The 22,619-nt window shown below is 32.2% G+C and overlaps 1 protein-coding gene across 4 annotated transcripts in view; it reads right to left on the bottom strand.

Annotated features, from left to right (window-relative positions):
* Positions 1-22,619, bottom strand: part of LOC135127223 (uncharacterized) — an 83,498-nt gene that overhangs the window by 43,005 nt on the left and 17,874 nt on the right. The window contains exon 1 of one of the 4 annotated variants that reach the window (XM_064053629.1): positions 15,745-16,020. The exons of 1 other annotated variant lie outside the window; for it this stretch is intronic. In XM_064053629.1, coding sequence (XP_063909699.1) covers positions 15,745-15,824 — 80 coding nt within the window. In that variant the 5' untranslated portion in view covers positions 15,825-16,020. Of the gene's footprint in view, positions 1-15,732; positions 16,021-22,619 lie in introns of those variants that run through there. 2 more of the 4 variants (XM_064053631.1, XM_064053628.1) reach the window with 2 other exon arrangements.

Here is a 22,619-nt window from a genome sequence, read left to right as displayed (position 1 = left end):
TTGTACATTTCCACTTGTAGATGTTATTTTCAGCCACATTTCTTCGAAAATTTCAACAGCTTTTTCAAAATCGATAAAATCACCATTTTCGAGTTACATATTTCAAAAATTTCATTTTAAGCCGAATTTTTCATTCAAGCCGAATTTTTTCCAAATTTTGGTCCCGGACTATCACGTTGTTTTTCGAATCAGTGATTGAATTTGAATTTTTTGAAGATTTTTTGGGAACTTTTCAAAAATCTCAAATTTTCAATCAAGAATTTTTGACCGTTTTTCCACCACTTTTTTTTAAATTACTGAAAGGCATCTTCTTGTAGATTTCCACTGTAGAACTCATTTTCAATTTCAATTCTTCGAAAATTTCCATAATTTTTTCAAAATCGATAAAATGAAAAATGGCCATTTCAAACTGAATTTTTCCAGAAATTTTGTTCCTGGACTATATTACGTTACGTTTTCGAATCAGTTCCTGGAAATCTATTTCTCAGATTTCTTTGAGGTTTCTAAGGCGCTTTTTAAAAAATCTAAATTTTTCAATGATGAATCGTTTTTCGAACACATTTCGAAAATTACCTAAAGATATATTCTAGTAGGTTTCGACTTGTAGATGTTATTTTCTGTTTCATTTCTTTGACAATTTCAACAACTTGTCCAAAATCGATAAACAGAAAAATCACCGTTTTCGAGATACATATTTGAAAAATCTCATTTTCAAACCGAATTTTTAAAAAAATTTTATCGCGCACTATCAACACGTTATGTTTTTGTATCAGCTAGTCGAAATATATTTCTCTAAATTTTTTGAGGATTTTTAGGCAACTCTTCAAAAATCCCAAATTTTCAGTCAAAACTTTTTGACTGTTTTGCGAGCACTTTTCGAAAATTACCTAAAGACATTTTCTTGTTGATTTCGACTTGTAAAAGTTAATTTCGGCTTCATTTCTTTGAAAATTCCAACCATTTTTTCAAAATCCAAAATAAAATGACCACTTTGAGACACATATTCAGAAAATTCCATTTTCAAACCGAATTTTTCCAAAACTTTTGGTCGTGGACTATCAAAACATTATTTTTTCGATTCAGCTCGTGGAAATCTACTTCCCAGAATTTTTTGAGACTTTTTGGGCAACTTTTAAAAAATCTCAATTTTTTTTTTAATGATGAATTTTTTTACACTTTTCGAAAATTACATAATGATATTTTCTTGTAAATTTCCACTGGTCGAAGTTATTTTCGGGTCATTTCTTGGAAAATTTCAACAAATTTCAAAATCGGCAAAATGGAAAATTACAATTTACGAGATATTTCCAAAATCTCAATTTTAAACCGAATTTTTCCAAAATTTTGATCAGGGACTAGCGACACGTCATGTTTTTCAAATCAGCTAGTCGAAATACATTTCTTCGAATTTTTTGAGGACTTTAAGGTAACTCTTCAAAAATCTCAAATTTTCAAACAGGAATTTTTGACCGTTTTTCGAGCGTTTTCCAAAAATTACCTAAACACATTTCGTGAAGATTTTGACTTGTGGAAGTAATTTTCGGCTTCATTTCTTCGAAAATTCCAACAATTTTGTTTAAAGCAATTAAATGAAAAATGCCAAATTTTTAGGTACATATTTAAAAAAAATTATTTTCAAACAGAAATTGTCGAAAAACATGGTCCGTAATCAGCAACACCTTATGTTTTTTTTTTTTTTGGAGTATATTTCTCAAATTTTTTTGGAGATTTTTGAGCATTTTTCGGCAACTTTTCAAGTCTCAATTTTTCAATTATTAATTTTTCGATGATTTTTTAAGAAGCCTTCGAAGATAACCTAAAGACATTTTCTTGTAGATTTCTACTTGTAAAAAAATATTTTCGGCTTCATTGCTTCAAAAATTCGAATGTTGACTGTTTAACACTTTCGAGATAAAAAAAACACATCAGCCCGTTAAAATGTTTTTCCCAGAATTTTTTGATGATTTTTAAGCAACTTTTCAGACATCTGAAAAGTTTAGTTTCGTTTTGACAAGACATAAATTTACTTCATTAAGAGGAAACAAAGATCTTTTTTAACGTTAAAAATAAGTATGTTGCGTTTTTTTACTATTTATAGAGTCAAATTAGGTTTCTGGAAAGTCTATTTTCCATTTTTTCTTGCAAATACAAAAAATGACTCAAACGCAATTTCGAGTGGCCTTCATAATGCCACATCGCTATAAATCAGAATATACCCTAAGTTTATATTTTCCCAGAATAGCACCTTTGTTTGTGCAAGTGCAGCAAACTCTATATCACTCACTACCATATCACCCGACAAAGTAAAATAATCAGTAATAAGACGCAACACCGAAATTGTTCTCTTTAATCAAAAATTAATTCAACATTAAAACCTAACTTAATAAAATAACACATTCTCTTTGATTAATTAAGAAATCAATATACTCGCCTTAAAATAGATCAGACACTCAAAAGAAAAGGTTAGTCACAGATTATTAACGAGTGACGAATTCTTCAAGTCAGAGCACTTCCTAGCACGCCGAAAATAAATTCAATTTTGAAATGTCTCATCCGACTTTAGAATTCAGCTCCGTACTAATTTAACAACAAGATTCATTCCTGATTCACCTCCAATACAATACGTGATGAGCCTCCGTATGAAAAATTCCATCCCCAAAAGGTCGCGTAAGTACATCGTCGAGAAACAATAAATCTCATTAGAACCCAGCTCATACAAAGCCAATTTGAGCAGCAACGAACTCGGCTTAAGTTAATTAGTGCAAAGGTAAGTAATTCAATACGCCAGCATGATTACTGCTCCTTTGTTGTAAGTCGTCGGAATCATAAAAGTACTCAAACGAACTAAATTACATTGTTAATCATAAGAAGCGACCTTAGAACCGTTACGTGCTGTGGCCACTCGCATTGTTCCAGTGGGTTTTCAAACATGTTGGTCAATGCACCTAACAAAGAAGTATTGTTAATTTCTGCTTTATTTAATTATAAAAAGGAAAGTATATTGAAGGAGCGATTCGATCGAGGCCATTGCTTACACCGACTGTGGATTAAAATATTTTTTACTTTCTCTAATAATAAGTCGCGTGGAAGTTATTAAGGCCGAAGGGAAATCGCCAAGCAGATGCTTTTCGGATTTCGAGGACAAAAAATACAAGAACTGGGAGTGGAGGTAGATCGGGAGAAATAGAAAAGGCTAAATATAAAGTCTGGGTGCTCCACATTTCGGTTAACAAATGGTTCGCTGTTCTTTCCAAAATCAAGAAATTTGACGCGCTTTCACTATTAAAGCGGTACGATTTCATCAAAATACTTACTAAAATTTATAGTGTGATAACCAGTAATCACTAATCACGTTTACTTCCTCCCTTCGTTAATTTAATCACGTGATAATTAAAAGCACCCATTAAACCCTCCAATAAAGTGCTTTAACGTCCCCATATCAACACTATTAAGGACGTATCACATTTTTAATTCCTCGCCGGGAAAGTTATTAGAATGAGGTAAACAATTGGTCTGTTTTTGTGTAGATTTGATTTTTTTCCAAATTTTATTGAACTGAAAGCAAATTTTGTGCTGAAAATATAACAATATTTACACCTGATTAGGTTTTGATGGTCAGAAATGTCATTAAATTTATTGAATTTAACAAAAAAACTTTTTTATATTTAGGTTTTTAATTAATATTGTTTTTACTCTTCCTATTAACATTATTTCTTCCATTATTTTTTGTAGTGTTTAATTTATTTGTAGTTGTATGCATCAGTAAATATTATTATTTCCATAACCATTAACAATTTTTTAAGCTTTATTATTTCATGACGGAACACAGAGAAACTTAGTTAGGGTGGTGGGGGTTTCTCCAAATCACTCCATACCCCAGAAAATTATTTCTTGTTTTTTTTTAATCAAACATTTGAACACCCTGTATATTAAATTTATCGCATTCAGAACAAACACTTTCATAACTCTAAAAAATGTAGCATATTGCAGATCAAAATGCGTCAATTTTTCCAAAATAAAGTTCCAGTTTTGTAAATATCTTTAATTTTAATTGACGTTTTTGGTTTTACCAATTTGGAAAAATTGTTGCAATTTTCAAAGAAACGAAGCAGAAAATAATTTACACAAATCGAAATCTACAAAAAATATCTTACGTGATTCTAAAAAAAATACGTGTTGATAGCACCGAACCCAAATTTTCGAAAATTTTCTTCAATATCTCGAAAATGACCATTTTTGCTTTTATGGAATTTGAAAAAAATGTTGGAATTTTCCAGGAAATGAAGCTGAAAGTAACTTCTACAAGTCGAAATCTACAAGAAAATTGGATAATTTTCGAAGATTGCCCGAAAAACGGTCAAAATTCATCATTGAAAAATTGACAGTTTTTAAAAGTCACCTAAAGATTCTCAAAGAATTCTGAGATACAGATTTCCACAAGCTGATGTGAAAAAATAACCTTTTTCTAGTTGAGGACTAAAATTTTTGGAAAAATATGGTCTGAAAATGGAATTTTCTAAATACTTATGTAGAATCTCAAAAATGGTCGTTTTTCATTTTTTTGATTTAAAAAAAATGGTTGAAATTTTCAAAGAAATGAAGCCGAAAACAACTTCTACAAGTCGAAATCAACAAGAAAATGTCTTTAGATAATTTTCGAAAAGTGCTCGAAAAACGGTCAAAAATTCATTATAAAACAACTTCTACAAATTGAAATCTACAAGAAAATGTCTTTGGCTAATTTTCAAAAATTCTTAACTGAAAATTTGAGAGTTTTGTTGCCTAAGAATCCTCAAAAAATACTAAAAAATATATATCAACGAGCTGATTCGGAAAACATAACGTGCTGATAAGTCTCGGATCAAACTTTTCGAAAAATTCGGTTTGAAAATCAGATTTTTGAAATATCTCCAAAATGGTGATTTTTCTATTAATTGATTGTGGACAAGTGGAAAAAACGAGATTTTTTCAAAGTCGCTCAAAAATTCTCAAAAAATGCTAAGAAATAGAGTTCCACAAACTCATTCGAAAAAGCAACGTTCTGATAGGTCCGGACCAAAATTTTTGGAAAAAGTCGGTTTGAAAATGAATTTTTCTAAATATATAACTCAAAAATCGGTGGAATTTCAAAGAAAGGAAGCCGAAAGTAACTTCTACTCTACAAGTCGAAATCAACAAGAAAATGTGTTTAGGTAATTTTCGAAAAATGCTCGAAAAACTCAAAAATTCTTCATCGAAAACTTGAGATTTTTGAAGAGTTGCCTAAAAATCCCCAAAAAATTCTAAGGAGTATATTTCGATGAGATGATTCAAAAAACATAACGTGCCGATAGTCCCGGAAAAAACTTTTCGAAAAATTCGGTTTGAAAATGGTGATTTTTCATTTTATCGATTGTGGACAAGTTGTTGAAATTTTCGATGAAATGAAGCCGAAAATAACTTCTACAAGTCGAAATCTACAAGAAAATTTCTTTAGATAATTTTCGAAGAGTGCTCGAAAAACGATCAAAAATTCATTATTGGAAAATTGAGATTTTTTAAAAGGCGCCTAAAAATTTTCAAAAAATTCTAGAAATAGATCTCCAAGAACTGATTAAAAAAATATGTTTTGATATTCCCGTACCAAAATTTTTGGAAAAATTCGGTTTGAAAATGGAATTTTCTAAATGTACTCGTATCACAGAAACAGTGGTTTTACGTTTTTTGATTTTGAAGAAATGGTTGTAATTTTCAAAGAAATGAAGCCGAAAATATCTTCAGGTATTTTTCGAAGGGCTCGAAAAACTATCAAAAAAATAATATTGACAAATTGAGATTTTTTTTTCCAACACTGATTCGAAAAAAATTTTTTGGAAAAATTCGGTTTGAAAATGGAATTTTCTAAATATGTAGCTCAGAAACAGTCATTTTTCATTTTTTCGATATGAAAAAATGCTTGGAATTCTCGAAGAAATGAAGCCGAAAATAATTTCTACAAGTCGAAATCTATAAGAAAATGTTTTTCAGTAATTATCGAAAAGTGCTCGAAAAATCGTTAAAAATTCTTGATTGAAAATTTGAGATTTTTGAAGACTTGCCTAAAAATTTGAGACTTTTAAAAGTCAAAAAATTCTGAGAAACAGATTTCCAGGAGCTGATTCGAAAAAGTAACGTTTTGATAGTCCAGGACCAAAATTTTGGAAAAATTCGGTTTGATATGAAATTTTTTAAATATGTACATATCTCAAAAATTATCATTTTTCATTTTTTTGACTTTGAAAAATTGTTGGAATTTTCCAAGAAATGAAGGTGAAAATAACAGCTACAAGTCGGAATCTACAAGATAATGTCATTAGGTAATTTTCGATGAGTGCTCAAAAAATGATAAAAAAATCGATCAATTGAGATTTTTGGAAAATTGCCCAAAAATCTTCAAACAATTCGGATAAATACATTTCTACGAGCTTATTCGAAGAACATATCGTGTTGATGGTCTCGAAGCTAGATTTTCCAAAAATTCGGTTTGAAAATACATTTTTTTAAACACATATCTCGAAAATTAATATTTTTCGTTTTATCATTTTAAAAAAATTGTTGAAATTTTCGAAGACACGCAGAAAATAACTTCCACAAGTCGAAATCTACAAAAAAATATCTTTAGGCCACTTTTCGTTTTATCGATTTTGAAAAAATTGTCGGAATTTTGGAAGAAATAAAGTCGAAAATGACTTCTACATCTCTCTACATGAAAATGTCTTTAGGTAATCTACCAAAATAACTTTTGCAAATCGAAATCTATAAGAAGATAAGGTAATTTTCGAAGGGTACAGGACAACGGTCAAAAAATTGGTCATTCAAAAGTTAAGATTTCTGAAAAGTTGAGTACAAATTCCAAAAAAATTCTGCGAAATACATTTCGACGAGCTACGTGTCGATGGGTCTGGACTAAGATTACCAAAAAATTTGCTTTGAATATGAAATTCTAGAACGACATTTCGTCGAGCTGATTCGAAAAACATTATGAGTTGATAATCTTGGAACAATATTTTCGAAAAATTCGGTTTGAAAACACATTTTTTAAAATATTTCGAAAATTGACAGATGTTCACTATTTCAGAGCAGGAAGTATAAGTTTAAAATAATTGTTTCACGTTAATAAATTAACAAAATTTTTTTTTTCCAATTCACGACAACGAAAAGACGAAAAGACAAAACTTTTCTAATCTATTAAAAAAAAATTATTCAATAAAAAAATTAATGTTTGATATTCAAAAAAGCTTTTAAATTGGCAATTGAATTTGGTTTATAAATTCTTCACAATTTCATTTAATTGAGCAAAAATGTAACTTCTTTTTGTGAAAAATGAAACAAATCAATTTAAAAAAAAAGGTCCATAATTCTTCAATTTTGTTAAGATTAAAAGATTTAAATCACAGTTTTGAAAAGGTGAACTATTGACTTCTGATGATTTTAGGCGGAGACTCCAAGAGACTTAACTTAAGTCTACTAATTTACAGTTCTAATCTATTATTAGGCAATTTATTTGCAAATATCAGACGAGTTTTCAAACTGATAACACCCTAATCAAAAATTTCGTTTAACTGAATATGAATGTGGCTCCTTTTTATAAAAAAATCTGAAGGCGGATTCATAAACCACAGTACAGGAGTATGTTATATTATAACATTTAAATAGCATTTTCGATGCCAAATTTTGAGATAATCAAACAAATTTTGGTTATAGTTTCACCATGGGCACGATATTTCTAAAATATGTACCTATAAAGTTCAACAACAACAATCAGTTACAATATTTCGCTAGAGGAAAAAAAACCGATGAAATAAAAAATTAATTAAGTCAATTTTCAAAAAAAAGTAGTCTAACTTACTTTCAAACGGATTTCAAGACCATAAGAACACTAGAAATCACACTAAATTTCGAACATGTTGCTCCCATACAAAATTTTGTAGGTTAATGCCAGTCAAATTTATGAGATTATTTATAACCACACTGGAACGCGTAAATTTTCAGGTGGAACGTAGAAATTCATATCAAAACACCGTGCACTCAAATTCAATATAGGTTTTGGTGTTTATTACATGTAAAACATAAAGACCAAGGAATTTCACATCGCATGTTTCACAATAAAAAGAACGGAATTGAATTTGAAGCACTGATACCCCAAAAAGGAAGCACACAAAATTCAAATCCTCAAACTTGTCGTTTCGGTATACAGTTATACACTAACAAATTATTTTATTATTATCCAGCTACTTTTAATTGTTTAGTTATGATATAAGTTATGACAATATTGGCTGTTCAGAGTGTCAATAAAGAAAAGAAACCTACACAAATACGAATCTGCACTCCGGATATCCGTACCACTTTGCTAATTGTGTTTGTCCACGTTAAATAAAATTAAAATATTTCAAATCCCGGTCCAACAATTCGCTTTTTCCTCCAAAAATACGTTCTTTGTTCGGCGATTTATGAAACCATTGCGTGTAATTGTTTATAGTCGAGAATAAGGTCACACTGTCACCCAGAGAAAGACATTTGGCGAACCCGACTAGAAACTTGGCTGTACCTCTGGTTTACGCATTTATTTCTGGTTTTAAGTAATGTGGTTGCGGTTCCCTGACTAAAAGCCAACAGGATCCCTGCTTGGGGCTGGTTTGCCGGAACGTCACCGAGAAAGCAGTAAGTCAAGTCGGGTGACTTTTACTGCAGGATTATTCGGATAAAATATAGAGTAAGTTTAGCTTTCTATTCTCCAATAATGATTTCATGGTAGGAAGTGCGAAATATATCACGACGAAGTGGCAAACGTGAAAAATGAAAATAGTAATGCACTCGCCGAGTGCATAATAGAGCGCTTTTTGCGAATTATGAACCGCGCTGTAATTTATTACATCCAGAGCTTCATGCGAAAATTCTACATGTGTTCGTAATTCAAACTCTTTGAAACCGGAGTTCATTGAACTGTTGAGAATTGTAAGACATTGTGAAGATAATTCCCATTCACATGTGTCGGAGAATTTATTTCAACCAACAAAGAGTCAAAAATTAATTATAAAGCTCTTAAGCTCGCATTGTGTAAAATAAATGGGTTCGACAAAGGGTGATGTGTATATCATGAGGGTTACATAATTCAATGTTGGTTATTAAACCCAGACTATTACTGAAGTATAAAGAATCGTATTAGCTACTCGTACGATTAAAAAATAATAATCATAATTAGTATAATTATCCACTCAGCCGACGAAATACGGTTTCAACCCACTTGAATTAATAGACTGTTACGTAAGTGCTGATAAGTCTTAGTGTGAAATCTGCTTCTGATTCTTGTCCAACAGCAGCTCAAAAAAATAAACAATACACACAAAAACACGTGCTACATAAAATTAACATCAGCGCTGCGAGCATAAAATGGTAAAACAATATTCAAAGCAACACTTTAGATAAAGCAAACATAAACAGTGAAATGTGAGACTCAAAGAGTTTGTTTGTATTTTGTTTTAATCTACTTGCTCAGCGGGGTGGACACTGATACCAAAATCGAAAATATAATTGTAATTATCATAATCAGAGCAATAAAACGAATTCATGTGCGTTGTAATAAAATTCATCTACTGGAGGCTTAACAATTCCTATTTCTGTGTTATTGCGGTATTGGGTATATGATAAAATTCTAATCAGTTTTCGAATTTTGTATTTATGAGGAAAGTTCGTTCGCCGATTTTTATTTTTTTGTTCAGTCTATTATTATGTGAATTATTTTACAAATCTGTTAATACAGTCCAGTAAAAAATATGTTTACGGGCAGATGTGTCTAATGAGTATTTTTTGTTGGCACGGGTTTGCCATGCAAATAAAATAAAACCCAAATAAAAAAAGAACGGAATTTATAAATTTAACCCTGGTTTCAATTTAATACTAGATGATCGATTTTCTCACAAAATCAAAAATTAAAGGCATATTTACACCGTGATTATGATTCAAACGCTATTTTTTCCGCATTCAAAAAAATTACGAAAATACTATGAAAAGCGTTATTTCTTCAACTCTCAGGACAAATAATTGAATGATAACAAGTTTCATATTTAAATACTAATAATAATAGTACTGTATTCATTCCCATTTTTTCGGGAAAACAGAATGAGTCGTTTTTTATTTAATTCGTTAATTTTTTTGAGTCATCCTGCATAAATAATTCTCATTTTAAGTGTCTTGTTCTGAAAAGATGACTGCACATATTTAGAAAAAAAAGGCAAAATATAAGCCCCGCCCACCCACCCTATCTCATTTGTGATGATTTTTTCCTTATTCATCGTGAGCATGGGGAGCGGAGCTTATTTAAAAAATCCCCATTTTTCTACAAGAAATAATATATATGTATTACATAAAAAATTGGTCGACAGAACTTCTCTTGCTCCTAAAGTACAATACAAAAATCTAGTTTTTTCGAAAAATTATTATAAGACTTGATTTTACGAATCTTATTTTTATTTTATTTTTCTTTTTTATAAACCCTTATAAGGGTTATCAAAAAAATTTGGATAAACGCAGTGTAATACTAATAATAACAGTGCTGTATTCTCATTTTTTCGGGAAACTGGGATGAGTCGTTTTTGATTTAATTGTTTAATTTTTTTGAGTCACCTGTACAAATAATTCTCGTTTTAAGTTTCTTGTTGTGAAAACATGACTACACATATTAAGAAAAGAAAAGGCAAAATATAAGCCCCGCCCACCCACCCTATCTCATTTGTGATGATTTTTTCTTATTCATCGTGAGCAGGGGGGGCGAAGCTTATTTAAAAAATCCACATTTTTATACAAGAAATTAAGAGTTGTTCTTGATTTGATCAGTACAATAAATTGCCTCTTGGTTATTTTTTTTGAGTCACCCTGTATAAATGATTCTCATTTTACGTTTCTTGTTGTGAAAATATGACTACACATATTAAGAAAAAAAAAAACGCAAAATATAAGCCCCCCCCCACCCACCCTATCTCATTTGTGCCACCCTATATAAATTATTCTCATTTTACGTTTCCTGTTGTGAAAAGATGACTGCACATATTAAGAAAAAAAAACGGCAAAATATAAGCCCCGCCCACCCGCTCTATCTCAATTGTGATGATCTTTTTCTTATTCATCGTCAGCAGGAGGGGCGCCGGGGCTTATTTAAAAAATCCCCATTTTTCTACGAGAAATTAGCATATGAAATATGTTCTTCAGAAATATTGTTGTTCAAAGAAAACAATTATGTATTACGTAAAAAATTGGTCAACAGAACTTCTCTCGCTCCAGAAGTACAATACAAAATCCAAGAGAACAAAAAGGCAAAATATAAGCCCCGCCCACCCACCCTATTTCATTTGTGATAATTTTTTCGGGAAAATGAAGTAAGTCGTTCTTGCATTAATTAATAAAATAAATTGCCTCATTCATTATTTTTTTTTATTCACCCTGTACAAGAATTCTAAAAAGTATGAGTACATTGATCATAATATTTTGAATATTTCAGAGAGGATTTATTCGGCAAAATTTTGAGATTACGTCAAAAATTTTTTTAGAGAAAACAAACGAATAAATTTTGATTAACCATTTACCATGATTACGATAATCTTCAAACGTCTGCAAGATTTGAGAGCATTCGGTTTTGCAGTTTCAAAGTTAAATTGCAAAATATTGTTATATGATTTTGATTTTTTTTTTCCCAAAAATCTGGATGTCTTGGGTGAAAACTCAACACGGATTCATACACCACAAGTTCAGAAGTACCTTATTTTATACAATTTTAAAAAATTGTGTCGTGAATTTTGGAGATGACGTCATCTCATTGGTGGTGTCAATGATTAGCTAAATTTTGGTTGGCGTTTTATGATCTAAATGATATTCCTAATTTAGACACAAAATTTAACAACAATCGGTCCAGTAGTTTCGAAGATTATCGTCTAATAAAAATTGATACAGACGACAAGCAGAAAGATCAACAGATGGAAACGGAAGACCAATTTTTTCGTACTTTAGGGGTCATAAAACGTCGAAAAAACCTGAAAGCAACGATTCGTCGGAATGTATACATCTACTATACTTCCTGAGGAAGTAAAAAATTATGTTGGTAACGAAACAGTAATTTCATGTTTCTTCGGTTGTCAGCTTGCTAATTGTCATCAAGATTGACTTTTAAAACTCATACATACAAGAATTATTTCCTCGCCTCGTGTTATTGAAAGAGAACTATATACATATACCAAAAAAAGGAAGTAATGATCTCAGTCGTGATGAATTTTTCATTGAGTGTCAGTTCGAAAGGTGGAGCTTAATACTGCAAAATCCATGTTTTTGTACAAAAAAAATTAAACATGTTTTAAGTTCCTTGTTGTGAAAAAATGACTGCATTTAAAAAAAAAAAGGCAAAATATAAGCCCCGCCCACCCGCCCTATCTCAATTATGATTACTTTTTCTCATTCGTCGTGAGCTAGGGGGCGGAGCTTATTTGCAAAATATTCATTTTTCTAGAAGAAATTATGTTCTTAAGTAATAGTGTTGTTCAAAGGAAAACTATGTGTATTAAGTAAAAAAGTATAAGATGTAAAAAAAATCATTCTAAAAAAATAATAATCTCCGCCTAAAAACCTAAAATAAAAAAATCTCAAAAAATAAATTGATAAGAATACAGAAATAGAGAATCAACAGCCCAAAAATATTATTATTTAAAAAAATATACTAAACATTCTAAAACCAACAATTCTATATAAAATTTGATTTTGCGATTTTTTTTTATGTCGAAGTAATGGCAGTTTTAAAGTTAAATTTGGCAATGTTGTTAAGTTGTTATATAATTTTTTTTTCCAAAAATCTGGATGCCTTCGGAAAGCTCAACACGGATTCATACACCACAAGCTCAGGATTATCTTATTTTATACGATAAAAAAAACACTGTTGCAAATTTTGGAGATGACGTCACCCAGTTGGTGGTAGGGATGATTAGTAGAATTTTGGTTATCGTTTTATCATCTACATGATATTCCTAACGTACACACAAAATTTGACAGTAACCGGGCCAGTAGTTTCGGAGATTATATGTCTAATAAAAATTAACACAGACGACAAACACACAGACCAACAGACGGAAACGGGAGATCAATTTTTTCGTGTTCTCGGGGTCATAAAACGTCGAGAAAACCTAAAAGCAAGGAATCGTCGGATGGGCCCTATTACCTCTAAAAGTAAAAAATCATGTTGGTAACGGAACAGTAATGTCAGTTTGCTAATTGTCGTTAAGGTTGAGATTTGCGTTTTAAAAGTCTAGAGGTAAAAGTTATTCCCTCGCCTCGAGTTGTCGAAAGAAAACTATATATACCAAGAAAAAGAAGCCAATGATTAAGCCCCACCCACCCGCCCTGTCTCAATTACGATGATTTTTTTATTCGTCCTGAGCATCGGGGCGGAGCTTATTTGCAAATCTCATTTTTCTACAAGAAATCACCACGTGAAATATGTTTTAAGTAATCGCATTGTTCAAAGAAAACTTTTGTATTAAGTAAAAAATTAAGCTCCACCTACAGCCACTCCGATCTCAATTGTGATGAATTTTTCATTCGTTCTCAGATCAAGGGGAGGAGCGTAATTGCAAAATCCACATTTCCTTACAAAAATGTACCTTTTTAAACATATTTTGAGTTTCTTTTTTTTTGTGCCAAACCTGAATGGCAAGCGCCAATTTACAAAACAAAAAAAAAATAGCAACTAATATTGTCTACGAAATTTTATCTTTATTTCAACACCAAAGACCTGTCCTGAAAAAGCCTCATTATTTCATCAAGTTAAATCTCTCGGCATTCAGACTTGTTTGTTTGTGAACGTTCAACAATATCAAAGACACAGTAAAGGTAAAAATATTTAATCTTAAGTATAATCTCACTTTCCATTCCACCCAAAGCGAGAATCAGATTCAGATGAATAATAACTCAAGTGTTTTTATGAGTAGAGCGAACGATCCAAATTGAAATGTTTTAAAACGTGATTAGAGTAATTCGTGTAAAACTTAATAAGCTTCAGCAGCGACGGCGTCGCACTAATTGTCGGTGGTGGCGGCACTCACTTCTATTTAAAAACGATATTTCAGCTAGATCTTAGTGTTCTGACTCCTAAACGCTTTCTAGAAAAAGAAATGCTGTAAAGCGCCGCTTGTACAACTGCAGGTTCGTCAAGCTTGGCACCAGTGCAGCGGTGTAACGGTGCCTTAACCCAGCAACGATTATCACCAGTATTTAGGATACTGTTAAAAATGCATTGTTGGCTGAAACAATTAAAACCACTGGTGGCTTTTTTGGCGAAACGATAAACAGGACAAGGATTCCGCCACTTTTGGTTAAAACGGCTAATTTTCCCTAAAATGCAAAATCTTACTATTACAAGCGTGAATCGCGTCCCTGATTAAAAACCGCTATTGTTAATTAAGACCTATTTACGATTTTATCTCAAGCAGAGCCCGGAAATTGCGATTACAATAATTCATGAACTTATTACTAATATCAAGGTCCTGGTTTTCATAACTGGCGCCCACCTATTCCATAAACTACCACTGGAATTAATTCAGTTACTCGTAATGCCGCACTTAGCACACAAACAGGAAAAGAGAATTAAATAATTTCAATTGTTGCTGGGCAAGCATTAAATTGCTAAAGCAGTTAGGTGTTTAATTTTTGGAAACAATCAGTGTTGTAGTAAAACAATAAACTACTAAAATAGCTCATTTCTTATTAGAGTATGAATGTTTAAACGAAGTTAGTGGAAAGTGCAGCTGCTTTTCATCGATGTGTCTTCACTAGAGTAACATCTGCGTGAGAAGACAACATGTGCTTAGAAAGTTAAGGTCATAAAACTAATTGTTAAGGGTGCTTCGGCTGTAAAATTGTTGTTATAACACAGGAAGTAAATATTTTGGTTTAGAAAAGTTCATTATATGATTTTCATGTAATACCGAGGGAAAGTGGTATTATGCGCAAAATTGATAATTTTAGCAGGAGTGGAAGGACTTCAAAGGACGAAAAATGTATATGTTATGTCCATGAAAGCACAAGCGACGTACGAAATCCTATACATATTTTATTTGCACAGGCTGTACCAAATATTTCATGTCAGGTCCCTGAAGTATAATTCATATCCATACAACTCCCAGAGAGATTCAGCATAAATTCGCGTTTCTAAAAATCGTTACAATCCGTTCTTTTAATACCAAAACGGGAATATTTCTTCGTTACTTTGTTTAACGGTCTACAAGACAATGCCTCTACGCACAAAGTCAAAGACGTGGAATTAAAACAGACAAAGCAGATGCGAAAAAACGCATAAAAGGCTCCGTGGGCGGCTTTGTGGCCACCGCCGCCAATTACACTAAGGCCAAAACGCTTACATAAAACAACATTTGTAGCACACTCAATTAAACTCTTTGTCTCAATTGCTTTAGCGTAAGTCGCGAGATTCGTTTCAACGTTTCTGAATTTTCATGGACTAGAATAATAGAGGTGAACAACCATCCAAAACCGCTCTGTTAAATTTGCAGGTAACCAACCGGTTGAACACTTGGATCGGTCGTTAACCGTCGTAAAAAGTAGAACGGCGAAGATGAAAGCCAATGTTAGGTGAAGGACTCAAGTTGCAGAATCTGCGAAGCTTTCTAGGGCCGCAGGATCAGGACTGCATGCACTTTCAGGACAAAGAGCGTCGATACCTACATTTTAACATACCATGCTGGCTTAACAGTACAGGCTCCAAGAGGGACCGGAACGGAAACTTTGCTTTTTTCGCACTTGGACATAAACGTCATATTCTGACAACACTGCACGGTTAGAACAGATCACTGCTTGTTAGACTGTGACGGACAGTGAGGGTCGATCATTTTTTTCATTCATTACCGTAACAAAGAGGTCTGCTCCATAGTGGACTGTCACAGCGCCAGGTGTGTGACCGCCTGCACAGCAACCACGCGAACGACTGACTCGGCAGGAAAGCAGCAGGAAAGTTGCCTGCTGAATAGCGAGACCGCTCGATGCAGGGAGTGACGACGAGCTTTTATTTTACACGTCAGATGAGGCAGATGCATCTATCGATCGGGATCGGTGATGTCGCAAAAATCTGCACTGAACGAGGCGAAATCGATGGTGCTCACCTCGTTGAGGGAAAATTTTAGTCATTTGGTAAAGATAGAACTGATCAATTTTAGGACTGTGACTCAACGGAAGGGTTTTCCTTGTATTTTCAGTCTAGAAGTGCATTATCAGTGCGTTATTCATCGCCAGCTTAAAATAGATTAATCTCGTTTTGATTACAATGCTATATTGTACGACCACTGACATTTCAAAAAATATCGTTCCAGGGGATTTTTTGCTTTAAACTACTTTTAGATTCGTATGCAGCGATAATACTGCTACCTGCATTATGTCAACAAGGTTATTTTTCATTCTCCTTTCTTTATTATTTAACCTGGTGCTTTACCTTCACCTTGTCATTTAAAAAATTTAAAGCACGCATATTTTTTGTTGTTTTTGGTTACAAGTTGACTGTTTTGTAACACACGATTTAAAAAATCAAAACTCAGTCCTTACCAAGTTTTCTAAGCGTGGGCTCTTTCTCCCCACTGTTAAATTATTCACTTCAGGAAAAGTAGGAATAAGAATACGTAAAAAATTCGAGTAATGTTGAGCTCTGCACAAGTTATTAACTCACAACACACTGAAAATTGGAATACGTTTGCTTGCAAAAAATTGTGTTTTTTTTTTCAAAGGGGAGTTCCTTGTGTTTCAAAAACAAAAATAAAAATGACACTTCCAAAGAACTACTCAGGTTTGAGCCAAGTATATTGTTGAACTCTGTAGGTTTTATTTATAAGTAAAAAGCAAATTGTACATGTGAAAAGTCTGATTTAAATTTCGGTGTAAAGTCCTTCTCAGTCCTGCAAGACACCGGATTTACGTAGCAGCTGCACAGTTTATTTTAATGAAACATTCTTTACGCTTACACATGTTAAAATCTTTACAATAAAGAGAAACAAATGATGCAGATTTATTTTTGAAATGATGTACTATTTAAAACTTCGTCCTTTCGAAATTTTAAAATTTAATTTAACATTTTAATTACGTTACTAATTAAAGTATTAAAACTTGTCCATTACCCACTAGTGACTAACTTTTAAAATTGTGGTTTAGTATTTTTTTGTTCAAATTAAATTCCCCGAATTTTACAAATGCTTCAAATTTGTCTTGAGTAATCTTAAATCTATAAAATTAAAAATTAGTCGAATGTTATTTGATAGAACTTCCCTAGCGCCTGAAATACATAGCATAACAAAGCTACTTAAAAAAATGGAATACCAGTCACAGCGTAAGAAAAAAACATATATAATACAAATGGTCGCCGAAGATTGTTCACGTCCTTTCAGAAATTAGACATAGAGAGCTCTAAAGGTTCTTTCAGATTCTTAAAAAAAAGACATTAGGGATCATCAAGATTGTCTCAAACTCGTTAAAACAATTACAAAAAGCCACAAGATTTTTTCAATTTTTTTCAGAAATAAAACACAAGGGGTATCGAAAAGAAGCTCTACAGAACTCCTGAGATTCCTGCGGACAATTCAAGTTCTTTCAGAAATAAAACAACCTCGAAGATTCTTTTAAATTCTTTATAAAAAAAGATACTAGGAATCGCAAAACTTCTTTCAAAGAAGAAGCACCAAAGACCTCATCAATAAAAATTTTCTTAAAAATAAAACACCAAGCACCCAAGAATCCTTTCAAACTTTTTTGACAACAACACCAGAAGTGTCCGAGGATTTTTCAAGTTCCTTCAGAAATAAAATAAAAGATAGCTCGAAGATTCTTTCACATTCTTAAAAAAAAGACACTAGGGGCCCTCATGATTCTTTCAAAAATAAAACAGAAAAAAGAAAAAACCATACGTTCAGTACTTCAAGTACTGTCAGGATTATCTGAAATATTTAAACCATAATCGTTTTCAGGACAAAGGAAGCGATATATTTTTTACGAATACTCTATCTATTTGCTCTATAGACGAATTCCCTTAAAACGTTTGTAATTAATTAATAACACTTAAAAATAATTACTAGAATGAAGAGGGGACTTGCTTATAAAAGACTCTGCAAGAAAAAGTTAAACTTAGCCCCGCCCACCCACCCGTTCTCTAATTTTTTTTCTAAAATAAGAAATAAATCTTGTGGTAAATAAAATAACAAAAAAATTACGATTAGCCCTTTTTTTTCTTCTTTAACAACCCCACTTCCACTCTACAGAAGAACATATAATTAACCCCGCCCACCCACCCCGCCTCCATTTCAGTTGTTCATTTTATTTGGTCTAAATTAAAGTGGATCCCATATACTGACTAAAAATAAAATTAGTCCTTAGAATGAGAACAGCGTGGGTGGGTGGGTGGGCAGGGTTTAGTACTTACGATAAGACTGATTTTGGCAAATCATGTACACTCTAAGAAAATAGAGGGCGGGTGGGCGGGCTAGCCTTTCCTTAAATAAGACTGAACAATATTAAGACTAGTCACTAGAATGAAGAGGGGATGGATGGGCGGGGCTATTGCTTGCTTATAAAAAACTCTGCTGGAAAAAGTTAAAGTTAGCCCCACCCACCCACCCGTTCTTTCATTTTTTCTTCTAAAATAAGAGATAAATCTTATAGTAAATAATATAACGAAATTACGGTTAGCCTTTTTTTTTTCTTCTTTAACAGCCCCATTCCCATTCTACAGAAGAACATATAATTAATTAACTCCGCCCACCCAGCCCGCCTCCATGTCAGTGATTCATTTTATCTGGTCTAAATGAAAGTAGATCCCATACTGAATAAAAATAAAATTAGTCCTTAGAATGAGAACAGCGTGGGTGGGTGGGCAGGGTTAATACTTGCTACGATAAGACTGATTTTGGCAAATGATGTACACTCTAAGAAAATAGAGGGCGGGTGGGCGGGGCTAGGTTTTCCTAAGATACGACTGAACAATATTAAGAGTAGTCACTAGAATGAAGAGGGGATGGATGGGCGGGGCTATTGCTTGCTTATAAAAGACTCTGCAGGAAAAAGTTAAACTTATCCCCACCCACCCACCCGTTCTCTCATTTTTTTCTTCTAAAATAAGAGATAATTCTTGTAGTAAATAATATAACGAAATTACGGTTAGCCCTTTTTTTGTTTCTTTAACAGCCCCACTCCCATTCTAAAGAAGAACATATAATTAAGACCGCCCACCCACCCCTCCTCCATTTCAGTGATTCATTTTATCTGGTTTGAATGAAAGTGGATCCCATACTGAATAAAAATAAAATTAGTCCTTAGAATGAGAAGAGTGAGGGTGAGTGGGCGGGGTTAAAATAAGACTGATTTTGACGAATGGCGTACCCTGTAAGAAAATAGAGGGCGCGTGGGTTGGGCTAATACTTGCTACGATAAGACTGATTTTGGCAAATGACATACCTTCTAAGAAAATTCAGGGCGGGTGGGCGGGGCTAGTACCTGCTAAGATAAGACTAATTTTGGCGAATGACACCCATTAAAAAAAGAGAGGCCGGGTGGGTGACGCTAGTACTTGCTAAGATAAAAAAGGAAAAAGTTAAACTTAGCACCGCCCACCCACTCGTTCGCTGATTTTTTCTTCTAAAATAAGAAATCTTGTAGTAAATAGTATAACAAAAAAATTAGGGTTAGCCCTCAGCTTCGAAGATTCTTTCAAGTTCTTTAAATAAGAAATATCAGAAGTCGCTAAGATCTTTAAAACTTTAAAAGAGAGCACCAAAGACCCCGTGATATCTTAAAATTTTCTTAAAAATAAAATACAAGGCGCCGGAAAATTTTTTTCATATTTTTTAAAAGAAAGAACACCACGCGGCCCGAATTATTTCAAACTTTTTAAAAAAGCAACACGAATTGAGGTTCCAGAGGATTTTTCAAGTTCTTTCAGAAATAAAACAAAAACAGATCTCGAAGTCTTTTTCACATTTTTTACTAGGAATCGCTAAGAATCTTTGAAACTATAGTAAAAAATAAGCACCCGAAAATTTTTCAAATTCTTTCAGAACTAAAATTTAAAGGACACCAAAGAATCCAAAATTCTTTCATTTTCTTAAACAAGAATATTAGGAGCTATTTCAAACTCTTTCATAAACAAAGTATCTGAGGTCCCTGGGGATGATTAAAGTTTTTTCAGAAATAAAACATAACCTAGAAGATTCTTTCAAGTTCCCTAAAAAAGTTATCCCTAAGATTCTTTCAAACTTTAAAATAAAAAAAAAACAAAGATCTCTTATAATTTTCTTAAAAATAAAATACGAAGAGCCCGGAAGAATACCAAGTGCCCCAGAATTATTTCAAACTTTTTCAAAAACAACACCAGACATTCCGGACGATTTTTCAAGTTATTTCAGAAATAAAACACAAGGGATGTAGAAGAGTCTTTTACATTCTTTACTAGGAAACGCTAAAAATCTTTCAAGCTCTAAAAAAATAACCACTCGAAAATTTCCTCAAATTCTTTCAAAAAAACAAAATATCAGTAGTCGCCGAAGATTTTTCAAATTCTTACAGAAATTAAACACAAAGAGCTCTGAAGGTTCTTTCATAGTCTTAAAAAAACAGACACTAGGATCCTCAAGATTCTTTCAAACTCTTAAAAAAAATCACAAAAGGCCACGAGATTCTTTTATATTCTTTTAAAAATAGAACACGATTGTTTTCAAAATTTCTTCATATTAAAACAAAAAGAACACTAGATACCCCAGAATTGTTTTAAAAACTGAAGACTTCAAATTCTTTCAGAAATAAAACACAAGGGGCACCGAAGAATCCGAAGATTCTTTCATTTCCCTAAAAAAGAACACTAGGCTCTCCAGAACTCTTTCAAATTTTAAAAGAAACAGCACCAAAGACACCGAGATACTTATCTTAAAATTTTCATAAAAATAAAACACTAGTGGCCCCGAAGATTTTCATCTTTTTTAAAAGAAAGAGAACACCAAGCACTCCAGAATTCTTCCAAACTTTTTGAAAAACAATATCAGGAATCGCTAAGATTGTTTCTAATTCTTAAAAAAATGCCACGAGATTTTTCATATTATAAAACAAAAAGAATACAGAACACTAAATGCCCTTGGATTCTTTCCAACTCTTAAAAAAAAACACCAATGGTCCCCGAGATTTCTTCAAATTTTAAAAATATTCGCCTTGTCAGTATTTTTTTTTATTTCAAAAATTGCTGTATTTGATCTACTTAGTTATTCTGAAAAAATTGTACTCCTAGGAGATTTTGAAAAAATAAGGCCGAAAGTAACTTCTTGAGGTCGAAATCGACAAAAAAATCTCTCAAAGTAATTTTCGAAGGTGGTAAAAAAGTCAAAAAGTATTCAAAAATTAAACTTTTGGAAAGTTGCTTAAATTGGAGTGTTCTAAAGAAAAATAAATACAACTTTGATGAGCAACTTTGAAGTCAATGTATTGTGTACTATTTATTTGAAAATAATTTCGATGTTGAATTCACGGGAAATGAAGATTTGCCACCATCAGGCTCTTGGAACACCCTGTATATTAAATACTGGAAAAGCTCTTCGACAAATGTGTTTCATCATATTCTTTTTGGTTTCAGTGTGACATTTTAATTTTGATATGCAGGGTGAGTCACTATGCGACTAAACAGTGTGTTCTCTTTTGTAGCGTGACAATGTTTTTTTTTACCACTATATATTTTTATGTATTCTCATTGGTTCTTTCCTAGTCTTTAAAACCGTAGTTTATTTTTGAAATTTTGATGCAACGTTGCCACGTTATTCCAATTTTCTTCTTAAAATTTTATAGCAATGGAATGGTTCAGAAGAAAAACTACAATTTTATTTTTAAAATTTACTTTTTTTTGTTTTACAATTTTATTTGGTATATTAAACTCCATACATAAAAGATATAGTGTATTCTGTTTAAAAAAAGTTAGTTGTACGTTACATCTAAAAAATAGAACGCTTTGTATAGTTGACAGTAATTTTAAAAATATGGTCCTCAAAAACCGTATAATTTTAATCTATAATTTTTTTTCTATCTTTAGTGCCCTTTTTGGTGATTCACCCGTATACAGTGGAACACTAATTAAATCTGCTTAAATTTTTATTCTGAATTTCAGGAAAACTGGATGAGTTTATTTTGAAATCGTAAATTGAACAGGCAATTATTTTTACATACATCAATATTATTATTTATTTTAAACAACCTATGTGTTACATATACAGAGTGATTTTTTAAATTTCTGGTCAGTTGGCTATGACGCGTACGTCAGCGACCCAACTGAAACAGCTTGTTTAAGCGTTAGGGCCAACTAGAGCAGAAATTTTAGAAAATCACCCTATATTTGAAGAAATGGAATTTTATTTTTGAAACAGATTTCATTTTTTTTTAGGATGACGACAATAACTTTCTGAGGGGAAGAAAAGCTCATTTTTAATTGATCAAAATAAATAAAAAAAAAATAAAATCTATGAATTTTTCAAAGCTTCCAGAACTGTAAAATCCTTGACAGTTTTTTAAAACACTAGAAGCTCTGTAAGTGACTCCAACATTATTAA

The sequence above is a fragment of the Zophobas morio genome, unplaced genomic scaffold, assembly GCF_036711695.1.
Source record: "Zophobas morio isolate AGI-343-1 ecotype UQ-CSIRO unplaced genomic scaffold, CSIRO_AGI_Zmor_V1 ptg000011l, whole genome shotgun sequence".
Lineage (NCBI taxonomy): Eukaryota > Metazoa > Arthropoda > Insecta > Coleoptera > Tenebrionidae > Zophobas > Zophobas morio.
Note: the sequence above shows the minus strand (reverse complement) of the source record. Positions and strands in the feature narration are given on the sequence as shown.